Source organism: Amyelois transitella, chromosome 2 (assembly GCF_032362555.1).
Source record: "Amyelois transitella isolate CPQ chromosome 2, ilAmyTran1.1, whole genome shotgun sequence".
Lineage (NCBI taxonomy): Eukaryota > Metazoa > Arthropoda > Insecta > Lepidoptera > Pyralidae > Amyelois > Amyelois transitella.
The window spans coordinates 12,835,767-12,860,483 of NC_083505.1; the positions used below are offsets into that span (position 1 = coordinate 12,835,767).

At 38.2% G+C, this 24,717-nt stretch overlaps 2 protein-coding genes across 2 annotated transcripts in view; one reads left to right on the plus strand and one right to left on the minus strand.

Annotated features, from left to right (window-relative positions):
• LOC106132185 (bridge-like lipid transfer protein family member 1) overlaps nt 1-1,704 on the minus strand; it is a 63,928-nt gene extending 62,224 nt beyond the window's left edge. The window contains exons 1-3 of the mRNA XM_060954609.1: nt 1,533-1,704; nt 1,209-1,441; nt 17-160 (exon numbers count right to left, since the gene is read on the minus strand). Of these exons, the coding sequence (XP_060810592.1) occupies nt 17-160; nt 1,209-1,441; nt 1,533-1,534 (379 nt within the window). The 5' untranslated portion in view covers nt 1,535-1,704. The remainder of the gene's footprint in view (nt 1-16; nt 161-1,208; nt 1,442-1,532) is intronic.
• Nucleotides 1,705-3,289: 1,585 nt separating this feature from the next.
• LOC106132183 (cilia- and flagella-associated protein 43) lies at nt 3,290-24,564 on the plus strand. The gene is made up of 31 exons (XM_013331539.2): nt 3,290-3,482; nt 4,147-4,245; nt 4,717-4,879; nt 5,750-5,960; nt 6,403-6,531; nt 7,401-7,588; nt 8,385-8,487; nt 9,188-9,442; nt 9,926-10,061; nt 10,294-10,457; nt 10,932-11,085; nt 11,248-11,472; nt 11,695-11,906; nt 12,216-12,362; nt 12,558-12,715; nt 12,967-13,201; nt 14,102-14,222; nt 14,785-14,903; nt 15,464-15,631; nt 15,897-16,070; nt 16,528-16,655; nt 17,380-17,574; nt 18,553-18,678; nt 19,345-19,450; nt 20,610-20,768; nt 21,522-21,635; nt 22,049-22,192; nt 22,468-22,620; nt 23,033-23,101; nt 23,508-23,575; nt 23,728-24,564. The coding sequence occupies exons 1-31, from the start codon at nt 3,290-3,292 to the stop codon at nt 23,867-23,869; spliced, it is 4,758 nt and encodes a 1,585-aa protein (XP_013186993.2). The 3' UTR covers nt 23,870-24,564.
• Nucleotides 24,565-24,717: the final 153 nt, after the last annotated feature.

The following is a 24,717-nucleotide window of genomic DNA, read 5'->3' on the forward strand; positions in this document are numbered from 1 at the left end:
AAAGAAATAGCGTTACCTTCCGAGACATCCTTTGGCACGTAAGAGCGCCACCACCTGAATATCAAGTATCCGTCTTGTATTCGCAGTGTGTAGTCATAGTTGATGTATACGATATCCCGGAACATTATCTTGCCAGAAAGAGCATTGAGTGTGAATGATCCTGGTCAATTGAACAAAAGAAAACCATATTACCATTTTTTAATCATGAAGTTTTGGATAAGAAAGATAATTAAAGTGTCTTATGTAATAATCAAATTATAAAGAAATAATCCTGATGTTGCATACAGTCTGCCAAGCAGAAGTCTTAGAGTTTCTGAACATAAAGTGACAGACAGTACCCCCTCGCAAGCCCATTGTCTTATAATCTGTTGTTCTTAACTTTATCTTGATTTAATTTCACAATCTTTGTTATTTCTTTCCTACCAAATCTATACTAATATTAAAAAGCTGAAGAGTTTGTTTGTTGAATGCGATAATCTCAGGAACTACCAGTTCAAATTGAAAAATTTTTTGTATTGAATAGACCATTTATAGAGGAAGGTTTTAGGCTAAAAACTATTAATCCTTACGGGTAAATGATGCCCAACTATAACTATTCCACGCAGACAAAATAGCGGGCACAGCTAGTATGGTATAAAATTTAACTCATTACCAACTTAGTTGGAATGTCAACGCTGATGTGTATTGCAAAAGGGAATCAAAACTTATTTTAATGCAAATTAAAAAGTTGCAAGTTGTTTTACAAAGTAATGTACAGCCAGTGCAAGATAAGTCAGAACCTCCTATGCATTTCGATTATGAAGATCATTTGTTAGCCATTGACTCTACCAAACCAACACTTGGTACTTCCTAAGCCGCTATATATCTTTAATGATTATATGTGCTGGAGTAAGAATTAGATAAGTATATAGGTACATAAAGAAAATAATTTTTATTTTAACCAATATTCATATAATCTAGTAGTTATATTTTTTTAATTATGAAGCAGTTACTAGGCTGATATTATGATTCAAATCTCATTTTTCAATTAGTCAATGCATTAACAAATATAATTAGTATAGTTTTCATAATTATCATTATTTGTTCAAACAACTGATACAATAACAAAGAAACTAATACAAATACTTTGTAAAATTTTACCACAAAATATTAGTCACACACATAGGTTCTATAGAATTTACTAATTATGTATCAATGGGTTCACTCACCTATCTTGAAGTTCTCATCCTGGAAGTAGAACCTGTTGATAAGTCGCGTTAGTATGTAACCCAGGACTCTGCTGTTGTAATAGGTGATGTACACAATCCATAATATCGCAGAAATCAGGGACACTAGCAGAAGGGCAAAGTTTGAATCCATTGTGATTTCCGCGAAATCTATCGATGTTGTGTTCCATCCTAGCGCCTCCGGGCCCTCCACGGACCCGGTAATATTCCTCTCCCTGCACACAAACACCATGATATATCATTCATCAGCAATAATTACAAATAAAAAAATAAACACTGACACAAATCGACGTCACACCAACTTACATGTTTGCAATGTAAGAAATCAATAATTTTCACATCTTATACTACTGCACTTTAGTTTCGATAAACCTTCATCATTCATTTCGCTTAAAATTGTATTGTATTCTTTTTTTATCAATTTATTTCCCTTAGTTCGTGATGGAGTTCGCTATTTGACATTTGCAGGAATGTCGTTCCGTTACGAAATCACATAAGTGAAGTCACCGCCCATCGCACAGCTTATCAGCCGCTATTTCTACTCACACATTTCTGCGTATAACGAAATGTATAATAATTTTTTTTTGTTTCTAAAAGAAAAATTCTGAAAATTCCTTAAGTAATTCTGCCCAATTGCCTCCGAATTTTACATTGTAAAGAAGAAAGAAAAAATAAGATGATTACAAACTAAAATTAAATTTACAAATTGTACAGTCCCTGCTCCCTGCATAGCATCAACTTGCGGGAGTGTGCACAGAAGGCTGGCAGCATTGCTATTTTGGATTATTTTTATATAAATCAAATAATTTTCATATTATTGTATATATGTATATTACATTACACACATACAGATACATCTATCTATATCTATATTCTATAATATAAAAATGAATCGCAGAATGTGTTGGTAAGCGCATAACTCAACAAAGCCTGGACCAATTTGGCCAATTCTTTTTTTTAAATGTTCGTTGAAGTTCGAGGATGGTTTTAAAAAATAGATTTATTGCCGGAAAAACCCTAAAAACAGCCCCAAAAGTTTTCTAACTAAAATGTACTGTCAATATCAGCTTTATTGCTTTTATACAAAGTTCACTGTTGTCTAAGTACTGTAGGTGTGTTCAAACCGTTATAATATTTAAATGCACTTTATTATCGCTGTACAAAATTCAAGTTCAATCATATTTAAATATCTAATTTAAATTTTTTGCTCCGGTTATAAAATAGGCAAGAACAAAATACAGCTACATTCAACATCAAATATTTTTGATAGAACGAAATTTGTCGGGTCCGCTAGTAAATAATAAATTATATCAATGTGTCATCATAAAAAACCCAAATTTGAAAACTGCCGGCACCACGTTGCCAAGGTGATTTGTTTGAAGTTGCAATGTTATAGTACTGAATGCTAAAATATTACATATTTAAGTTATTTGCCTGTTGTAGAACATCAAAAAATACATTTGTTAAAATTTTAAAATGACTGAGCGAGAACGAGTCTCTATATACGACGCATCAAGGTTTGAATTAGAAGACCAAAATGTTCCAAAAGTAAGGTAAGTATGTAAGAAACTCACACTGTATGATAAGAAAAAGATAAATACCTATTTACCAAACTACATAGCATGTAGTTAAGTAGTTAAATACCTACTTTAATTTTAGTTATGAAGATATGTCGCCACACACTATTTCGCGCGCATTGTGCCTTATCCACTGTTTTGTAACACATTCGTTAAGCCAAGTGTTACTAAATGAAACCGGATAATAATAAAAAAGGCTTCAACATCCAAGGACGTAAAATTACATTTTGTGTCATTTCTATTGGTCGGGGCCCAACGGTTCACTCGCGATAACACCCATACCAGTAGATTCCCAGTGGGGCCCGAAAGGAAGGGTTAACACAACTATTTTGAAGATTTGTACCTAGATAAAGTACTTACATATTGTAAAAGGTTATCAAAGCAAAGCCTGCCACTATCTTAATCTCAATTCCATCATTATGTCATCTAGGTAAACTGGTCTTCCAATCTCTCCGAAATACTGTCTATCTCATTAGGCGCAAAACCATGACTTCCTATAATATGCATATTTTCAGATGGGCGATACCGCACAGACTGGACGCCATGACATTCGTGGGTCGAGACGTGTTCGCAGTCGCACACGACATCTATATCATCTTCTTGAACTTAAAACTGAACACCGAGCTGGTATACGTGGCCAATAATGAGAAGACTGGCGATGGAGTCGATGTTATTGCTGGTAGATTATTTGTTGTCGACTATCTGTTGCCCAAGACTTCGTCCTTTAAATATGTTGCCTCTATTAAGTTGCCCTTATACTAACTCAACAATACTATTTTTTTAAATAAATACTTATATAAATAAACATCCAAGACCTAAGCCAATCAGAAAAAGTTCTTTTCTCATCATGCCCTGGCCGGGATTCGAACCCGGGACCTCCGGTGTCATAGACGAGAGTACTACCGCTGCGCCACAGAGGCCGTCAAGTATATTGTTTTATGAAGAGACAAAGCAATAGTTGTTGGAAATTATAATCTCTGCCTATTTTCTGGTCATCATGGGAAACTGGTGTAATCACTAAACACTGTGTATTCGTAATCATATCCTAAAAATTTTCACATAGTGATTTTCCGTATTAATATCATTGCTCATTAAATGGTTTAGGAGTTTGCAATATTGTTCTGCGGGGCCTAATTCTGTTATTAATTGACACAATATGTTCTAATTGAATCGTAATTATCGCTCAATATAAATTTTTACCAAATTTGGCATTCTGCTAATAATTATTGGACCGTTAGTTTACGATTGAATTTAGATTTTGCGACAAGTGGTCAAAACGGTATTTCGCCAACCAATCATGTCTCGGGGGTCGGTTAAATCGGTATTCTATTAAAATTTTTCAGGTCACAAAACAAGTTTGTTTGCTTTTGCTGAAAAAGTCAGGCATCCTCGAATACTCGTCATGAGTTATCCAAATTTCAAAATAGTGGCAGAACTGAAAGGTAATAATGATAGATCTTTATTAATAGTAAGTAATTATGTTACCTACTTGACTTTTGCAAAATTTTAATACCCAAATTGTTTATCAACTTTTTGACTACAAAGGTCTATGTTTTATCTGCAAGGACATGCCATTTACCTCTTAGTTAGAAAGTAATTAGTTGCATCAACTTACGTTACCTCCTTCTGCCAGTAAATAGTCACGTCTATACCCCTTGCGGAGTAGACAGAGCCAACAGACTTGAAGAGACTGATAGGCCACGTCCAGCTGTTTGGCTTTAGAATTGAGATTCAAGTAGTGACAGGTTGCTAGCCCATCGCCTAAAAGAAAGAAAAAAAAAAGAATGCCAAGTTTATAAGCCTTTTACGACGCCAATCGGAAAAAGATGGAGTGTTCCTATTCTTTTCTTTCTTTTTGTACATTGTTTTATTTCATTAGCTTAAATCCTACTTATAATTAAATTCTATTATAGACCCCGAAGTCCTCCGCTACAAGGGGGTGTGTATGATGGACTGCGACCTGGTGGCGGGGTTCAGCGGGTTCCCCCACTACAGCCTGACGGTGTGGAGCTGGCGCACGCGGCAGCGGCTCGTCGGCGTCTCCACGGGCGTCGTGCGCCGCAGTCAGATATACATGTAACTCATATAGTTTGTAGCGGGAGCGATGTGCCGTGTGGTTCCCGGCACCAATACAAAAAAGAATAGGACCACTCCATCTCTTTCCCATGGATGTCGTAAAAGGCGACTAAGGTATAGGCTTACAAACTTGGGATTCTTTTTAAGGCGATGGGCTAGCCAACCTGTCACTATTTTAATCTCAATTCTATCATTAAGCCAAATAGCTAAACGTGGCCATTCGGTCTTTTCAAGACTGTTGGCTCTGCCTACCCCGCAAGGGATATAGACGTGACCATATGTATGTATGTATGGGAGCGATGATTCGGCTCGACCGCCACCAAAGGGAAGATCTTCCGCCAGGCTAGGTGTTATGCCTGGGGAACCGCGCGACAGACGATGTTGTGTCGGAGGTTGTATTTATGCTCCAATCCATGAAATCTTTGAAATCGCGATTTAGTTAGTGATTTGATTGGATATTGTGACGAGTGGCATAGAGATATCGCCACAAGTTGATAGATCCCTATGTAGTCTACAAGATACAAGGAGGTGTTTGGAAAGGTCTTAAGCGGCTGTGGTCAAGATCAAAAAACTTTCAAATAAAGTAACTAAATAAAAAATAAATATATACGAGACAAATTACCCAGATTGAGTTAGCTTCGAAGTAAGTTCGAGACTTGTGTTACGAGATACTAACTCAACGATACTATATTTTATAATAATACTTATATAGACTTAACTAACTAGGTGTATTGTCTTTCTAAAGAAATTCAGAAAAGGAACCTCTTTAAAAGCTCTGAAGGATACCAAAGTCGAACACCTTATGAGAGATAATGTAAATTTTAACGTTACTCTCAAAAAATAAAATTATTGAGTTAATACCAATTCCAGGTCAAGCAGAACACATATGCTCCTATGCGAGTGCTACGGCGAGGGTCTGATCGTGTGGGAGGTGGCCCAGTGCTACAAGACGTGCCTCATCATGAAGAGGGAGAAGAAGGAGGTCACCGGCTGGGAGCTCTCCGACCCTCCGTTCGTTGGCGTCTGCTGGAACGCTGAGGGGCAGCTGTACGTCATTGACCCTGGTGCCAATTTGTACAGTGTAAGTAAATGCTTTTACATACATACAGAAGGCTCTTAGAAACGCTCATCATAATGATAGATAGCTGTTCACATTGTTGTCGTAAAAGGCGACTAATGAATAGGCTGATAAATTTTGGAATTCTTCTTGTAAGCGATGGGCTAGCAACCTGTCACTATTTGTATTTCAATTCTATTATAAAGCCATACCTACAGCTGAACGTGGCCTTTCGGTCATACTAAGACTGTTGGCTCTGTCTAGCCCGTAAGGGATATAGATGTTATAATATATTATGTATGTATGATAGCTGTGTGGTTTCCAGTAGAATAAAAAAAAACACTTCACCTCTATGAATGGCGTTGGAGATGATTCAATAGCAAAAGAAACAAAACAAGTGCCCAAGGAAAGTGAACATTCCATTGTTCATTTCTCCGTCACGCCTCATCATCAGTGTTAATTTCAGATCTTGTCTGACGGCATCGGCATGGTGTCGAACTTGGAGTGGTCTAGCGACGTAAAGGGGACATTCAAACCGTGCATCTGTTCCTTCGGCAGCGGCCTTCTCATTTACGGCCCGGACAATTGTTTACGCGTAAGTTAACAAAATTCAATGCAGGAAGTATAGTTATAAAGTTATTTATTCCTACAGAAGATAGAAGGAGAAAAGAGGAGAGAAAAAAATCAATTTAAAATTACTATAATATTCAAGGTAAAATAAAAATATTTGACAATAATGTTATATCTCTGACATTTTTCTGACTAAACAAAATCATGGCAACCGTTACTATGGCGTATACCGTTGCCTATATTCAAAGCTTGCAGTTTCCACTAATATATACTTATGTTTCTACTTACTTTCAATTTATATTTTTAAACTTTCGCATTGCATGTATTACCTTTGTATCAACTTGCAACTGCCAGCTGCTTTTTCCATTGCATATTGTAAAGTTGATCAAGGGAACGACTGATAGATTTGGTATTATTCTTTTAGGGCTAGCAAGTTGTCACTATCTGAATCTGATCTCCCTACCATCAATAAGCCATCTACATGAATATATTGTTTTACAATGTATTTTTCGTTCACATTTCTATTCTTAGTTTTTATAATTGTGAAGTTGTCGTTATTGTACAAAGTGCTGTAGTGCATTTTGTTACAGCTTCTTCTGCACTGACGCTTTGGAAGCGGCACTAAACTTAGTTTTAAGTAATTTATTTGACGTCATCCAAACTTGTGAAACCAAAAGATATGACAATTATTACTCATGTGATGTTTGAAATGTATCATAATAATTGATAAAAATTTTGAATTTTAGTATTTTCGAGACTGTTACATACCTTATATGTATCTCGTAAACATTATTTTTTAAACCAAAAACGTTTATTAATAAATTTCGGAAAAGTAAGTAAGTAACGCTTCTTCAGCTCCGCAAATAATGTATACCTACTACAAACATTTGACAGTCTTTGAAGAAATTCGAAACACAATGGAAGGTGGTCTGGCAATTCACGCCCCAGGATGAAGTGGTGCGCTTGATATCCAACACGTCCTCTGACATGGCCGCCATGTGGACGGACAACGGCTGCGTTTACAAGGTCTCAGGGGAGTCCGAGGAGAAACTCAAAGTCAAGTTCTTTACTTATAAGCAAAGGTAATTCTCAATTTAAATCCACACTAATAATAAAGAGGAAAGATTTGTATTTTTGTATGTTTGTGTGGAATAAACTCAAAAACTACTGGTCCGATTTTGATAAAATTTGGCACAAATATAGAATAGACCTTCAAAAGTGTCATAGGCATAAATTTGTTTTTACTCTTTGTTTATTTCAAAATATAAAACACAAAAATATGTCCACCCGTGCGAAGCCGGGGCGGGCCGCTAGTAAATAATAAATAAGTATTAAAAAAGAAAGAAAAATACAAATGTAATCCTAATTTTGGGTTTATACCTATCATTAATATTTGCGCGCGCCTGCATGCAGGTCGATTTATATGTAAAAACTATGTGAATCATGCAAATAAATTATTCTATTCTATTCTATTTTGAAGTTCCTTTTTACACAATTTTGGTTGAATATTTCACCATATAGTACAATTAATTAACTTTTACAAGCTTTGTGTTAATTGAAGTAAAAAGCTCAATGATCAATCACTAGAAAGGTAGTGCTCATGAGTCATCAGGCAACCTTCGATTGGAGCATGGAGAAATGTAACAATCAGCAAAAGTGTGCTTTTAAACCGTATATTTTCAAATTATGGTTACAATATACATAATAAATATTGTCACGTCTATCCCTTGCGAGGTAGACAGAGCCAATAGTCTTGGAAAGACTTGGCCACGATCAGCTTCATGGCTTTATGATGGAACACATCTACATTTTATGAAACAAAATATAATTAGGTATCGTTTTATGCAGCATTTGTGATGATGGCAATAACTTTTTCAGGAATGTTATAAAGATCCAATTAATCGCGCCCGACTTTAATCACATCGCGATGATAAATGACGAAGGAACCATTTGCATTTATGAGATTTTAACAGCTAAACTGGTAAGCATTATTATTTTCTCAATATTAAGTGGTAACAATTTAGGACCTTATGAATTTAAAGATACCTACCTTAACTAACCTGAGGTACATTAAACTAGGTATTAGGAATGATGGTTTTATAAACAGTTTTGGGACCATGCCCACAAAACGATCAAAATTTATCAGAAAGTAGTTACATACATACATACATATGATCACGTCTTTATCCCTAGCGGGGGTAGAACCACAAGTCTTGAAAAAACTGATAGGCCACGCTCAGCTCTTTGGCTTAGTGATAGAATACATACATACATATCATCACGTCTATATTCCTTGCGGGGTAGACAGAGCCAACAGTCTTGAAATGACTGAAAGGCCACGTTCAGCTGTTTGGCTTAATGATAGAATTGAGATTCAAATAGTGACAGGTTGCTAGCCCATCGCCTAAAAGAGGAATCCCAAGTTTATAAGCCTATCCCTTAGTCGCCTTTTACGACATCCGTGGGAAAGAGATGGAGTGGTCCTATTCTTTTTCGTAATGGTGCCGGGAACCACATGGCGATGGGCTAGCAACCCGTCACTATTTGAATCTCAATTCTATCATTAAGCCAAATAGCTGAACGTGGCCATTCAGTCTTTTCAAGACTTTTGGCTCTGTCTACCCCGCAAGGTATATAGACGTGACCATATGTATGTATGTATGTATAATGAAATCATCCAGGTAGCAATGCGGTACGTCGAAGCAGATGACGTAAGTTTCCAAGCGAGCCCAACTGAACCGATCCTAGCGGTATTTGGTCAAGTAAGAAATAACTATGGACTGGCACTCATGGAGTTCAAAGCCGAAGACTGTTCGTTGGTAAAAGTCGCCAGCGTGTGCCTCACGCATCAGATCGTCTCGCAAGTCGCCTTCTCTCCTACTGGCCGGGAATTCATGGCAGCCGCTATGTCTGCGGGACATATTTTTATCTATAAGGTAATCTTTATAGTAAAGTATATTTATAGTATAGGTAGGTATATCTTTATATTTATTTAATAGCACGGGAGTTTGGTACAACTTTCTATAATTAACGCCCATTCAATATTTTCGAAACAACGTACACACTTGACATAAAGATATCGATAGCGACATAAAATACTACAAGTGTCAATAGCATCTGGGTGTCGCTAATCATTATGATAGAAGAACAACTTATCATCACAGCCTGAGTCCTACAGCAAACAGATAAAGGAATATGTGGAGGAAGAGAGACCACGCTAGGAAGGTGACGATTTTTATTATTAATTTGAAACTTTAATGAGCCTCCAAAGGCACAATAGGTGGACTTAGTGCTAATAGCATTACCTACCAGTCAACCTTTAGAAAATAGCAAACAAATAAATAATCCGGTGTCAATTTAAGAGTAAGATTTTCACATTGATTTAAAATTATATAACAAAGATAATTTTCCATCATCAGCTAACGAAGAGTCACAGGTTGAAGCTGATCCGGTACGCAGAGCTGGGCCGAGGGCTTGCTGACTGCTTCATGATGAAAGTGGGCGAGACCATGCGCTCTTTTAGCTTGGTGTTGTTCTCTGACAAATATGCTATCGGTATGACTCTTTTAAATGCTATTTGCTGAAATTTAATACACCTACTTCACCATTTACTATTTTGACCTAATAGTTGAAGTTTTGTTAATAGTTTTTCAGAAATAATTGCTTTAACTGGGCCTTTTCCACTGGACTATGCTGACTTTTTTTGTTGCCGAAAGCTTATAACTCCAAAGATTCCGAACATTTCTTTCGATTGCAAAATGTCATTGATTTCTGAATTTCCAAACAGGAGAGCGCATAATATGCATCGATGCAGAGACTGGTAAGGACAATAAATTCGCGGGCAAAATGCAAGGGCCGTACGCTCGGCTGCTGCCGCTTAGCAGCAAGGACACCATGCTGGGCATCCCACATTTGTCCAAGCAGTACCACGTGCTCAAACTGTCGGGAGAAGTGAGTATCCTGCTTTATCTAAGTATGGTTGTCTAACTTGTATTATCGAAGCAGTATTATCGTGCTCAAATTGTTGAGAGTGCCTTTTCAAGTGCATCAACCATATTAATTTCAACTGTCTGTTGCCTCTCTTATGTCTTTATTTGCTGCGAAAGAAATAAGTCATAATCATTTCAATCGTAGGACGTCCACTGCTGAACATACGCCTCCCGAACGTTTTCCGCCGCGCTCTGAAGAACCTGCATCCAACATTTCTTCGCAGACTTCACCAGACCATCGGTCCATCTCGCAAAGAGAAAAAAAGAAATAAAATTAACATGGAATGCCTTCCTTAGATTTTCAAATGCTGCACAATGCACTAAGCTAATGTGCTCTGTGGAACTGATTGAAGAGATGGCTGCTTCATTTTCAGTCCGTTATTTATGTCCATTATCGTAATACAGATTTATACAGTTAATTTATTAAATGTTACAGAAAGGAATAACAGTGTCAGTAAAGATGGGCCCAATCATTGATACTGGACACGACATGAAGTATTTCAATGCTTACTTTAACGAGGCCGCTTTCCTATCATTTGGCTACGATGGAACTGCTATACTGCGGCAATCGGATGCACCTCCAGATTATGGTTCGTATTTATTATACAGTATGTAGTAGTAGTATGTTTATCATTTCAGTATCAAATAACGATTTTCTTGAGTGCTAAACCAATTTACTAATTTTAAATTTAGTTTATGTCCTATCTGTTTACCTTTGGGTTTTTACATAACTACCTACTTGTTTTATTTAGATCTAAAACTAGTGGTAACTCATCGGTACGAGACCGGCATCCAACACGCTGCTGTTGACGTGGACCGCAACTACATCGCAACGTTGGCGGGCAATCACGCCGTTGTGATCACCTTCCTCGAAGGTAGCAATCCGGACTTGGAAACTGACGCCGTACACGCAACGCCGAATATGAAACTATTCGAAAAGGCCAATAATCTGTTGCATATCATCGGCGTAGATGAAAGTAAGTCAGCTCTATTTTGTAGACTTTTGTCATTATCGGTAATCTATATAAAGTATAACTAAATAGATGACATAATGTCAAAATGTAGCTTCGACCATCGACATAATGTCAAATTTGCTTTTGAATTTATTTTTCATACATATAAGACCATTAAAAGTCAATTAAAATTGCTTGGTATATTAATTAATTTGCAATCCTTCTCATAATAAATGTTGTCATCAGAGAACTATCTGGACTTGCAAGAAGACAAGAAAGTGCACGAGGAAGCGATGGACTACCAGAAACAGCGGCAGGAGTTGGTGCGCAACTTCGAGTCAGTTCAGGAGCGGGTGGTGGCGTTGCTGGAGGAGAACCTGGTGGTGCGGCCGTTGCACCAGCTGTCACTGTCGGAATTCAACCTGCATCTGGAGAGGAAGAAGGAGAGGATCAAAGAAGTAAAGTAGATTACGTTTATGTAGAACAAATAATAAGCGATGAAATGGTTAATAAATCAATTTTAAGATGAGTTGGTTCAACATTCTTAAAACTAAAGGGTGATAACCAAGTTTGAACCAAGAGATAAGAAGAAGGGAGGTAACAATTTATAAGAATCCTCCAATCCAAAATTTAACGAAAATCTTATTTCTTTTAATTACTAGTTCTCTCGACATAATTAATTCAAAGTGCACCTGTTTCAGAAGCAACAATGGTCTTATTAAAATTCTGTAATAAGGTAAATAAATGTAAATCTAACTAATATTTAGGCGGAGCGCGAACGAGAGGAAATCCGCTTGAACACAGAAGCGCTGATCCGAGCCCAAGACAAGGTGACTGCGTGGATCAAGAAAACGTGCTGGGACACCATGCTTTCCCCAAGGGTTAAGCTCTTCGCCATCTTCTCCCACTATCAGGTACTTCAAATTAACAAGAAAGACGATGAAAATCTACTGATCCAGTAGAGAGGGACTTAATTTAGATATTTATGCCTTATGGTTGCCGGCATCAAAAGAAACAACGAATAGAACCACTCTATCTCTGTCATCATAATATATGTATATTTCTGAAACTATGATGATAATGAAGTCACAATGAAATTCCCGATGCAGGTAGAGAACTACGCAGTGTTGCCAACACAACGAGATCGATGGCCAGAGCTACAACAAAGCGAAGCTATGCGGGAGGTTGAGATGGAGAACGATGAGGACTTGTTCAAACCCTGGGAGGAGATCGTGGAACGGCCGAGTATTGAAGAGGACCGGAAAATGTAAGATTGATTATAGTTTGACAATTGATTGCTCAGGTTTGTCAGGTGTCTTTTAAAAATCAATATGTATTTTAAAATTGAGAAACCTTTTCAGTAAATTCAAGTCCAAGAAGATTTGACTCGGATCGTATAGCCTATACCACCGACATTATATTATCTCCCAGTATTAGGATTTAGCCCATCGCCTACAAGAAGAATCCCATATATCCCCAATAAGGGATTAGCGCTAATTATCTCATCTCATCATCCAGGACGAAATCAATAACCTCAACGATATCAGTCCGTTCGGACGTGAAGCTGCGCTCGCAGATGATGAGCGTGGAGGCGCGCGTGGCGTCCGACGCGGGCTCGGAGGGCGCGCTGGCCAGCCCGCACGTGCTCAGCGGCTCCGGCGCGCACCACTTCATAAACCTGCCGCCGCACAACATACCGCAACTCCATGCGTACAGCTTCCTGCATATGCACTTCTTGCACCAGTTTGTCAAGGTAATTGGTACCATTCTTCGTCATCCTCTGAAATCAAATGCTTGCCGATACCAAGTCCGCTGAGCCCAGAGGTAAAAGTGTTTCCTAAGAAATCCTAGCTTAACTTCGTGAATGATGATATTCATGCCATGCCAATGATGTTCAAACTATAGACACTGCAGACCGAACAAAATGGAAAGAGAAATGGCATGAAATGGACCTCACTCCCTGAAGAGTAATAGCAGAGGATGTAACTAGGAACACACAAAGGTGAATTTATCATCCTTCTGATCAGCAAATTTTCGTTTCGTCAAAATTAATGAAAATTAAAAAAAAAATGATATAGGTATCTTACCTATATCCAATTTTTACAAATTTTATACTTATCTACTACTAGATCACTTCATCTTTTTACAATATTATATAAATGTCATCGACGTACATAAAAATACATTTAGACATTAAGTACTCAAAGGTCATTACAATTTGTTGATTATATGTCCCCATAATAATTTTTGATCCAAAAATAAATAAAGCGATAATTTAATTAAATAAAATACGCTTCATTTTTCTTAGTTAGCTCGCCTTAACTTCGTTACCTAACTCAAAAGATTTATTATACAAAAACCTTGCTCTCAATCCATATATTGTACTAGCTGTTGCCCGCGACTTCGTCCGCGTAACCCACACTAAAAATGACAAAGTTTCATACAAACTTGCAACCCCTATTTCACCCCCTTAGGAATAGAATTTCCAAAAATCCTTTCTAAGTGGATCCCTCCTAGTTAAAATCTACCTTCCTGCCAAATTTCATCTTTATTGGCTCATTAGATTTCGAGATTTTGTGATTCCTAAGTGAGTGTTTTTCGCTTTTATATATATTGTATTATGTATTATACAGGTTATTGTATTATGTTGCAGCTCAATGTCCAGAATATGCGACTTTGGTTCAACAAGCAGTTTGATGATTTGATGACTCTCAAGAAGCGTGAGGTCGGACTGGTAGAAGAACGCAATGCCAGATTGCGATTTATAGTTGAAGGTTTATAAAATTTTTATCATGCACTAAGTAGACATCTATATTGAAATGTTTTCCTGGCAAAATAACATACCTTGTTTAATTAACGCACCTTATTGAATGCCTCAATATGATTTCCTGTTGCTCTTATATATATAAGCATTTGTTGATATTTATTAGTTCATTTTACCTATCAGGGTGGAACATGTATGTACCTACATCGTACAGCAGCCTGTAAAAAAAAAAATAGAATAGAATAGATTTATTTTCAAAATTGGATACAAGGTCACATCACTTAAATCTAATTATAACTACTACCGCTTCCAAAGCGCATGTGTAGGAGAAGCGGCGGAACAAACTACACTGCAGCATTTTCATCAGACGTCAATATACAAACATAGATCTCTTAAATCTAAATCATAGACGAATGCACATTGTCTACATTAAACAACATGAATGAATGTAGAACTAGTTATTTCAATACGATACTATGGTTTTGGTCTGTTCGAACACGTGTTCATGTTTCTCTGAAGTAGACTGTATATCCGGTTACTAACATATGTTTATGTTGTTCATCCTGATTCAGAGCTAAACAAGTTGTCAGACCTGCGCGGTAGCTTCCACCACCTGATGATGGACATCCGAGACCCTGAGTGGCGGCAAGAGGAACAACCCTACAAACTGATCAAAGTGGAACCGGAGGAGGTTTTATTTCCATACGCACAGATATTCTATATGTATTTGTATATTCAGGCTAGAATACGCTTGTGGCTCACTTAACCTATAATTTTTCAAACTATTTAAAATCTTACAGTTTAATTATTTATGTACAAAAAATAATATACAGGAGCATTTATTACAGTAATTCTAGTACAAAGGTGCTACTAATTTCAAAAGAAATCTCTTCCAGTAGACCCATGAGAGGAAAGATGAATTTTGGAGCGGTATGGCGTGTGCATAAATAACGTTTAACATATTTAACTAAACATACACGCTATTATCTTTAGTCACTAAGCTTAAACATACTTTAATATACACACAGCTATGAAATACCAATACCAGACAAATAAATAATTGTACCGTAGAGCCCAAAGAAGTGGTGAACTCTGCTCGGTCGTATCTGGTAAAAAGTATGTATTGCCATATCAAATCAGTGGGGCAATGACACCAGTGTATTATTACATTTGTACAAGAAACTCTACAGGTAAATTAATTATGGATATTTTTTTAATAAAAATGTATTTAAAATGCGTTTCCTCTTACAGTGTAGCATCGAGCCGTACATTAGCCCAAGTCAAGTGGTGATCCCTCCGCCGGAGCCCAAACCGAAGGATGACTTCAAAGAACGCGCTCTCATTGAGATGATGGACGGCGTCTTGGAGAAATTGTGGCATGAGGAGATTAAGAAACCAGTACCGTTACCGCAATGCATGGTAAGATAACATAAAGATATATAGAAGAATTATAGAAGTAAGATACATTACCTAATCACGCCTTTTTTCCGGAAAGTTAGGCGGAGACTACATCTTTCCACTTGCCACGATTCCTGCATAATTCTGTTCATGCAAGCTCGTCGTTTTGGGTACTCTTTCCAAGCCCTTTTGTTATGTTTATAGGAAAATTATAATTATTTTTTTCATTCTTATTCATCATATGTTTTCATGTAAGCACAGTTTAATTAAATTCCCCATTGAACAGCTGGAGAAAGATCCGGAGCACTTCAACGAAGACGACCTCCGCTTCGTGTTCGACTACGAGGCGAAGGTGGCGTTCAGGAACGAGGAGCGGGACAAGTACCGCAAGATGCTGCACGCCGAGTACGCAAAGTTATCTCAGGTCCTCAACGAGGGGGTCGTCAAGTTCAACCAGAGGGTCGGTTTACATTAGAAGGTCGTCTATAAATACTAATAATTAAAACGGTGAGGCAAATAAGCTTATAAACTTGGGATTCCTCTTTTAGGCGATGAGCTAGCAACCTGTCACTATTTGAATCGCAATTCTATCACTAAGCCAAACAGCTGAGCGTGGCCTATCAGTCTTTTCAAGACTGGTGGCTCTGTCTACCCCGTTAGGGACATAGACGTGATCATATGTATGTATGTGAGGCAAATATTCAAAGTGGACATTTGTCTCAAGTGTTCAACCTTGCGGTAGTCAGAGCTATGATGGTTATATAAAAATTCGATGGTCGTTGAAAATGGCAGACGCTTTCTAGAAATGGTTTCCACGACTGTTTGACCTAAGTCAATTTCACCATGCTTCTGAAACAAATACTGGAAAGTTTATGTATAGGTTCTTAGAGCTGTTAATTACAAAGAAATTATTACAGGTGAAAGAAATGTGGCTAACAAAATTAGCTGTGGACTCGGTGATAGGCCAAGAAAATCTGAATTTGATGCGCCTGCGCCGCACGAATCTTGATCGCGTCGAAAATGACGAGAAGCTTGACGAAATGCGGTATTTCTTCTCATATTCAACACTCAAACTGTACACAAAGATATTTTTGCGTATTGAGCACCTGTAATATTTGTAACACAAGTAGATTTCTAACTGTGATTTACGATAGAGTACATTTTATTTTACTATTTCATTTCTTTATGTAGCTCTAAAGGCCACTGTAAAAAATAATTGTTTTAACCAACCCGATTCTAAAACCAGTGGATTATATTCTAAGTCGTTTACTATTTACTAGCTGTGCCCGCGACTTCGTCCTCGTGGAATAGTTATTTTGGGCATCATTGAAGCCCTCAAGGATGAATAATTTTCCCCGTATTTTTCACATTTTCCATTATAGCTTCGCTCCTAATAGTTTCAGCGTGATGTTATATAGCCTAAAGCCTTTCTCGATAAATGGCCTATTCAACACAAAAATAATTTTCAATTCGAACCAGTACTTCCTGAGATTAGCGCGATCAAACAAACACATATTTATAGCTTTATAATATTAGTATAGATAATATAAAAATGATATAAAGCCTGAAAGATCCTGTAAAAAGTAAGACTGAGTAAGTGTCAAGTCATTCTTCAATGTTCTTTATTTTTACAACATACAACAACAGAGCGAGGTGGAAGTCATGTTCAGCTGTCGTCCACAGCTGAACATGACTTCCACCTCGCTCTACCCTACGGCTGAAATGATAATGATGATGTTCTTGCCTTAACTGTTCAAAATCTTTTGTAGTGCCAAAATCAAACGTTTAGAGTCCGAAGTGGAGTTCCTCACGAAGGAGCAGGCCGTCATCAACGAACAGGTGGAAGAATGCAACGCGGCGTACGAGGCGCTTGCGCAGAAGGACAAGATGATGGAGAGGTCCTTCAAGAACCACTTCGCAGACCTCTCGCCCATCATCGTGGACCAGTGCTTCAAGTTTTATAAGTGTGTAGATATAAATTGAAAGACATATTTGTTTGACACTGGCGTTGTTTTTTATCTGTCAACTCTGATGATTATATACATACATTCATATGGTCACGTCTATATCTCTTGCGGAGAAGACAGAGCCACCAGTCTTAAATAGACTGAATGGCCACGTTCAGCTATTTGGCTTAATAATAGAATTGAGATTCAAATAGTGACAGGTGGCTAGCCCATCGCCTAAAAAAGAATTCCAAGTTTGTAAGCCTATCCCTTACTCGCCTTTTACGACATCCATGGGAAAGAGATGGAGTGGTCCTATTCTTTTTTGTATTGGTGCCGGGAACCACACGGCATGATTATATAGTTGACAAAACATTGCCATTGTAGCTTGCCATTATATGAAAACTTTAATGTCTACGGGTTTAACTTTTTTCATAATAGGAACATACATAAAATCACGTCTATATCCGGTTGCTAAAAGGTAACTACATCAAATCTTTTATAAGAGGTTATAAAAGATTTGATGAAAATGTATCATAAGGTAACTACATCAAATCATTAATAATTCATACATTTTTATTAGGAGATTTTTTAAGTGGTTGTTATAATTGAAACGTTGCAAGTTGTACTAGTAGAAGATGCAAACTAATGATGTAACGCTAAAGATGATAGAGGCCAAATTGAATTATGAAGCATTACTATTTCAAAAATATGACTATAATAAAGCTATTACGTACTCTACAGCTCTTAGCTAGCACCTTGTTATGAAGAACTACTTACAAATTTCATTTGGTGTCTTTTAGATCAAATTAAGGACATCCTGGTAAAAGGTCAGGTCAAGAGTACTCGAAACCGCAGAGCTTGCATGAAGAGAGTTATGAATGCGGATGAAGCGAAGGAAGTATGCAGAGATCGTGGCAAGTGGAAAGATGTATTCTCTGCCTACCCCTCCGAGAAAGAGGCGTGATTTTATATATGTATGTATGTTTTTTTAAGGAAGCGCCCCAAATGGCACCAGCGGGTGACGATGACGCCGCTGGTGCTGTACGAGCTGGCCAACGCCGTGCTCACCGGAGTGCGGCCGCCTCTCTTACATGTGGACTGCGTGGACTACTTCAAAGGGTACATACATATAATCACGTCTATATCCCTTGCAGAATAGACAGAGCTAACAGTCTTGAAGAGACTAATAAGCCTCGTTCAGTTGTTTGGCTTGTAATAGTGACGGCTAGCCTAGCGTAGCCGAAAAGAAGAATTTCAAGTTTGTAAGCCTATCCTTTAGTCACCTTTTACGATATCTGAATAAGGTAAGGTCAGATAATTTTTTAAAAGATATCTTATTTAATAAAAGGAAGGTCAACCGAAAAGGTAAACCTTACTTACCAAGAACTTAGGGTGTGATGCACCAATAAGTACTTACACGGATTTTGCTCATAGTGCAGGAATAATTTCTTGGTAAGTAAAGTTAACCTTTCATTCCTGAAATGAGTAAGGTAATAATTATGTTTTTATTTTTAAGTAGGTAGGTGGGTCTGCTTAACCCAATGATAGACTGTTAGATAATGCTATGAGCATTTGGTCCGCCTATTGTAGGTACTTTACAATTTGTCAATGTTACAATGAAGAATACCTAAATAAAAATACCAGGCACTTAGTACCGAAGAGTACTATAGTAGGTAGGGTAGAAGTATATAAGTAGGCGTAGGCCTGGTTAATACCTTAATTGCTATTGGCGAAGTTAAAACTGACGAGATCGCTAAAATACGAAATAATTTTGCTGTAAAACAGGGTGGAGCAGTTAGACTTGATAAGCAACATGCCTCCGGTGATGGACGAAGGACTCTGGGCCACCATGTGTCGGCTGCGGCGCACCAAGATCGAAAATGAAATTCGCGTAAGTGGAAATCTTGAGTAAACCTTACTAATTGACTGACTGATTCATGATTTTAACTGATTGTTTTTTTATAAAAGAAAAAGTTATATATACTAGATACTTGGGTGGTTTTCCTGGTTTGAAAAAATGAAATTCGCGTAAGTGGAAATCTTGAGTAAACCCTATTGACTGACTGATTCATGATGATGATGACTGATTCATGAAACTGATATTTTTATAAAAGAAAAAGTTATATATACTAGATACTTGGGTGGTTTTCCTGGTTTATGAAATGCAGAAGTAGATTAAGAGCGATCGGTGCCGAGTGATGTAAAACATGTAAGATATTTAGTGTCTGATCTTACAAGTTTAATGTATTACTTACATTTCAATTAAATCAATACAACACAATAATGTATTCTTTATAGATTATTGTAAAGTTGACGTTATTGAAGAAAATGCCACAGTGCAGTTTGTTACTGCTTCTTCTACACTGACGCTTTGAAAGCGGCACTAAACTTAGTTTAAAGTAATTCATTCGACGTCAACCAATGTTGTGGAACCAACAGATATGACAATAATTAAGTGATGTTCGAAATGTCCCGTAATAATGAATAAAAATGTTGAAGTTGCGTGACATTTGATGGACGCTTTCAGCTGGCGGTGATGACGCTCCACGAGTCCATTGCAGGCTGGATGGTATGCTGTGGTGGGTCGAATCATCGCTTCCGCTACAATGTTGACAATTGTATTGTGTTAAGGAGTATGTTGGGTGTGAAATTGAGTGACCGGATAAGGAACAGCGTGATAAGGGAATGTTGTGATGTGAAAGAAGATGTAGTTACAGGAATAGAAAAGGGTATGTTGAGATGGTTCGGTCATGTGGAGAGGATGAATGAAAACAGGTTGACTAAGCAGATATACATGGAGGGTGTGGGGGGAAAGGTCGGAGTGGGAAGACCTAGACGAACGTGTCTTGATCAAATTAAGGACGTCCTGGTAAAGGGTCAGGTCAAAGGTACACGAAACCGCCGAGCTTGCATGAAGAGAGTTATGAATGTGGATGAAGATGAAGGAAATATGCAGAGATCGTGGCAAGTGGAAAGTGGTAGTCTCTGCCTACCCCTCCGGGAAAGAGGCGTGATTTTATGTATGTATGTATTGTGTTTACTTCGTACAGATGCGAGCTGTAGTGCAGGAGCTGGCGTACGTGGAGAGCGCGGGCCGCGGCTGGCTGGCGGGCGCGCAGGCGCGGCGCCGCGTGCTGGCCGACACGCTCGCCAGCATCGCGCAGCATCGCGAGGACGTCGAGTTCGCGGCCAGGAACCGCAGCGTGCAGGTCTAACGATCGATTAAATGTATACTAATTTTATAAAGCTGAAGAGTTTGTTTCAAACGATCGATTAAATGTATACTTACATTATAAAGCTGAAGAGTTTGTTTGTTTCAACGTGCTAAGGAATAACTGGTTCGAGTTGATAAATTGTTTTTGTGTTGAATAGACCATTTATCGTGGAAGGCTTTAAGGCTATATAACATCACGCTGCGACTTTAAGGAGCGAAGAAATAATGGAAAATGTGAAAAAAAAAACGGGGAAAATTATTCATCCTTGATTGTTGTCCAATGATGCCCAAAATAACTATTCCACGCGGATGAAGTCGCGGGCACAACTAGTAAAAGATAACTATTAAGTCAAATTTCCTTGTCATCAATTGCCATTGCATTCACGTGGAAAAGTGGGTCAACGCAATGTACTATATTGTCCAATACGCGCGCTATCACGCAATACCACGAGGATGTGGAGTTCCTGACTAGAACTGTAGCGTGCAGATATATGGCATTTACAGGTTCTAGGCATAAAACTAGCCGTAGACAACATCGTTATCTAGTTACCTTTGTCACTCGTACGTATTCTTTGCAAAGAGACCTGGCCAGCGACACATGCTTTCCGCCACGCTCATGAGCGTCACGTGCAGCATCGAAGAGGTCGAGTTTGTTGCAGGACCCGCGATAATGGAAATGATACTATATCTTAACTAGTTTATTTTGTGAAGGAAACTATTAAAATTAGTAAAACTATTGGGCCAACAGCTGGTGCTGCCAGCAGGGCAAGTGGAGATAGTGACGACGGGGCACATGTCAGACTTTGACGACGCGACGCTGATTCTCAAAGAGGACATCGAGAAGATCAATAATCTCATCTTGGTAAGTCATAAGTCTAAGCATATATACAAGGAGAGTGTGGAGGGAAAGGTCGGAGTGGGAAGACCTAGACGAACGTATCTTGATCAAATTAAGGACGTCCTGGTAAAGGGTCAGGTGAAAAGTACCCGAAACCGCCGAGCTTGGATGAAGAGAGTTATGAATGTGGATGAAGCGAAGGAAGTATGCAGAGATCGTGGCAAGTGGAAAGAAGTAGTCTCTACATACTCCTCCGGGAAAGAGGCGTGATTTTATGTATGTATGTATGGTATGTCATTTCTTTCTCCACTTTGAATGAGTCACAATGAACTGATTTAAGTCCAGTTTTAACCATCCATTGATTTGAAATTTATGGAAGAAAAATCATGCCTTTATAAATACCATTCTAATGAATCCACTCATCTTTAAATCTCCAGAGAGTCGGCGAGCTTAAACTCCGTATGATGCGCAAGCAGATGGAGTTCCGCAAGGGTATTCTCAGCAAGGAGTGGGAGCACGCGCAGATGAAGATGAAGCTGCGGCACATGGAGCAGGAACTCTACTCGTACAAGCGGCTCAAGGTCTATCAGATACATTGCTTGACAGATTATTGCTGAATATATGTTTGAATGTCTAACCACGGTAGGAAGATGTGGATGTGTCTTCTGGGCTTGTTTTGTCCACACCATAGCGAAGATTCGTAGTTTTCCAATCACAAATGCATTCTGTCTTGATGATCATCATGCATAAAATCAATCTACGTCTAGTTTTATCTCAAAGGGTTTAACAAACATGCTTATGTCTGTTCAGATTGTTTTTATTTTCTTGTGTAACAATTGTAAAATTTTCCTAATAGATTCCAAAAGAACTTCAGTTGTTCTTGAAGAACAAGGAGAAGGGTTACACAGACGAGATGGACTTCGTGCGAATGGAGAAGGAGATGGAGGCCAGCAAGATATCCATCAACAAGGTGCTGGCCGAGCAGATACAGAGGGTCGAGGAACTGGAGGTAACTGTGGTTGTTTTGACTACTTTCGTTTTTAGCAGATTAATTTGGTGCATAGGAAGTAGATAATATTAGGACAAAAGAAAATTTGAGATTCCTTGGTACTTAACCTGGTGTTTATCCCGATATCCTTCCTTTCTACACGGGTCTCCATGGGTCTGCTTTTAAACCACGATTTGGGAGTGGGTATTTCAGAATTTTACCTAATTAAATTATACGACTCCTAACTGATCTTCTTGTTTATGTGAACAGGGGTACCTAAGTTTTGGACAAATTCGAGACTTGTGAAATTTGCAAAAAAATTAAATTGAGGAAGTAAGTAACTTACTTTTATGCGAGTATTACAGCTGTTGGCAAAAGAAAAAAATACGACTTACATGATTTACGTTCACCCACACCAAATGTTTTTATACAGTTGAAGATAGCTGCGATCGAGAGCCAGGGGGGTGAACTGGAGAAGCTGATAGCCAACCTCAACGTGAAGGTTTGTGGTCTATCTGGAAATAACTTTTTACTTGACCACTTAATTATTATAAATTTGGGTTAACATACAAATTCGAGTTAAAAACTAAACTACCTAGTATATGTAATGTACTAAATATATAACATTTATAATATGTACTTAATATATATATGATGCTCGATTAAAATCCGTGATGCGCATGACAAACCAATGAACGTTTATGAGTGAGGAAACCTGAATATTTTAGCAACTGGAAACTGGTGTTAACTGGCCTGCAAAGTTGCGGAGGTGAAATGGGAGTGGCTTAGTTCTAAAATCCGATTTGCCGGGTTGTCTTTCCATGATGGACTCATCACAATCCGGCAAATCGGTACCTATTCTGATATCTATGATTTGAGATAATACAATCTGTGTTGTAATTCTACAGGTTTCGGAGAAACGACTTAACGAGGACCCTCTGGACCCGATTCGCAAAAGACGCATCATAAAGAACAGGCAAGTAATATACCTTATTACAATAAAATAAATTCTTGATCATGCCTTACCTATAAACAGGCAAATTGCTTATGACTCAACCGGAGTCAGCTTAGAATAATAAAATTACTGTTGCTATTAAATAAATACATTTTAAAACATTTTGTCGTCAGGTTGGAAACACTGGTGCTGCGCAGCGCTCTGATTCGCGAGGTGCAAACCAACCATACGAATATAGTGTTGTTGCAGACCGAACTAGAGTTGTTGCGACTCAAGACTTACCCAACGCTGGCCAGCTTCCGAACTCTATCATAAATACACTGATTTGGAGTAATGTTGTCATCATTAGCCAAAGTCTGTCGTCGTTCACTCACTTGCGAGACATGCCAATCATACGAATATAGTGTTGTTGCAGGCCGAACTGGAGTTGTTGCGACATAAGACTTACCCAACGCTGGCCAGCTTCCGAACTCTATCATAAATACACTGATTTGGAGTAATGTTGTCATCATTTTCCAAAGTCTGTCGTTATTCTCTCACTCGCGAGACACGCCAATCATACGAATATAGTGTTGTTGCAGGCCGAACTAGAGTTGTTGCGACTCAAGACTTACCCAACGCTGGCCAGCTTCCGAACTCTATCATAAATACACTGATTTTGAGTAATGTTGTCATCATTAGCCAAAGTCTGTCGTTATTCACTCACTTGCGAGACATGCCAATCATACGAATATAGTGTTGTTGCAGGCCGAACTGGAGTTGTTGCGACTCAAGACTTACCCAACGCTGGCCAGCTTCCGAACTCTATCATAAATACACTGATTTTGAGTAATGTTGTCATCATTAGCCAAAGTATGTCGTTATTCACTCACTCGCGAGACACGCCAACCATACGAATATAGTGTTGTTGCAGGCCGAACTAGAGTTGTTGCGACATAAGACTTACCCAACGCAGGCTTGATTACTCGCCTTGTCTTAAATATACTGATCTTTAAGACAAACTTCGAATTTCTTAGAAGTCAGTTACATAGTAATAACTTATGACTGAGTAGAAAAGCCGTTGCATTTCTTTCTTACCTAATGTTTTGTATAAGAAGTAAGTATTTTTAGGTAGGTACTATAATTGAAAAGCTTCTATTTCTCTTATTAAGTTATACGAATAT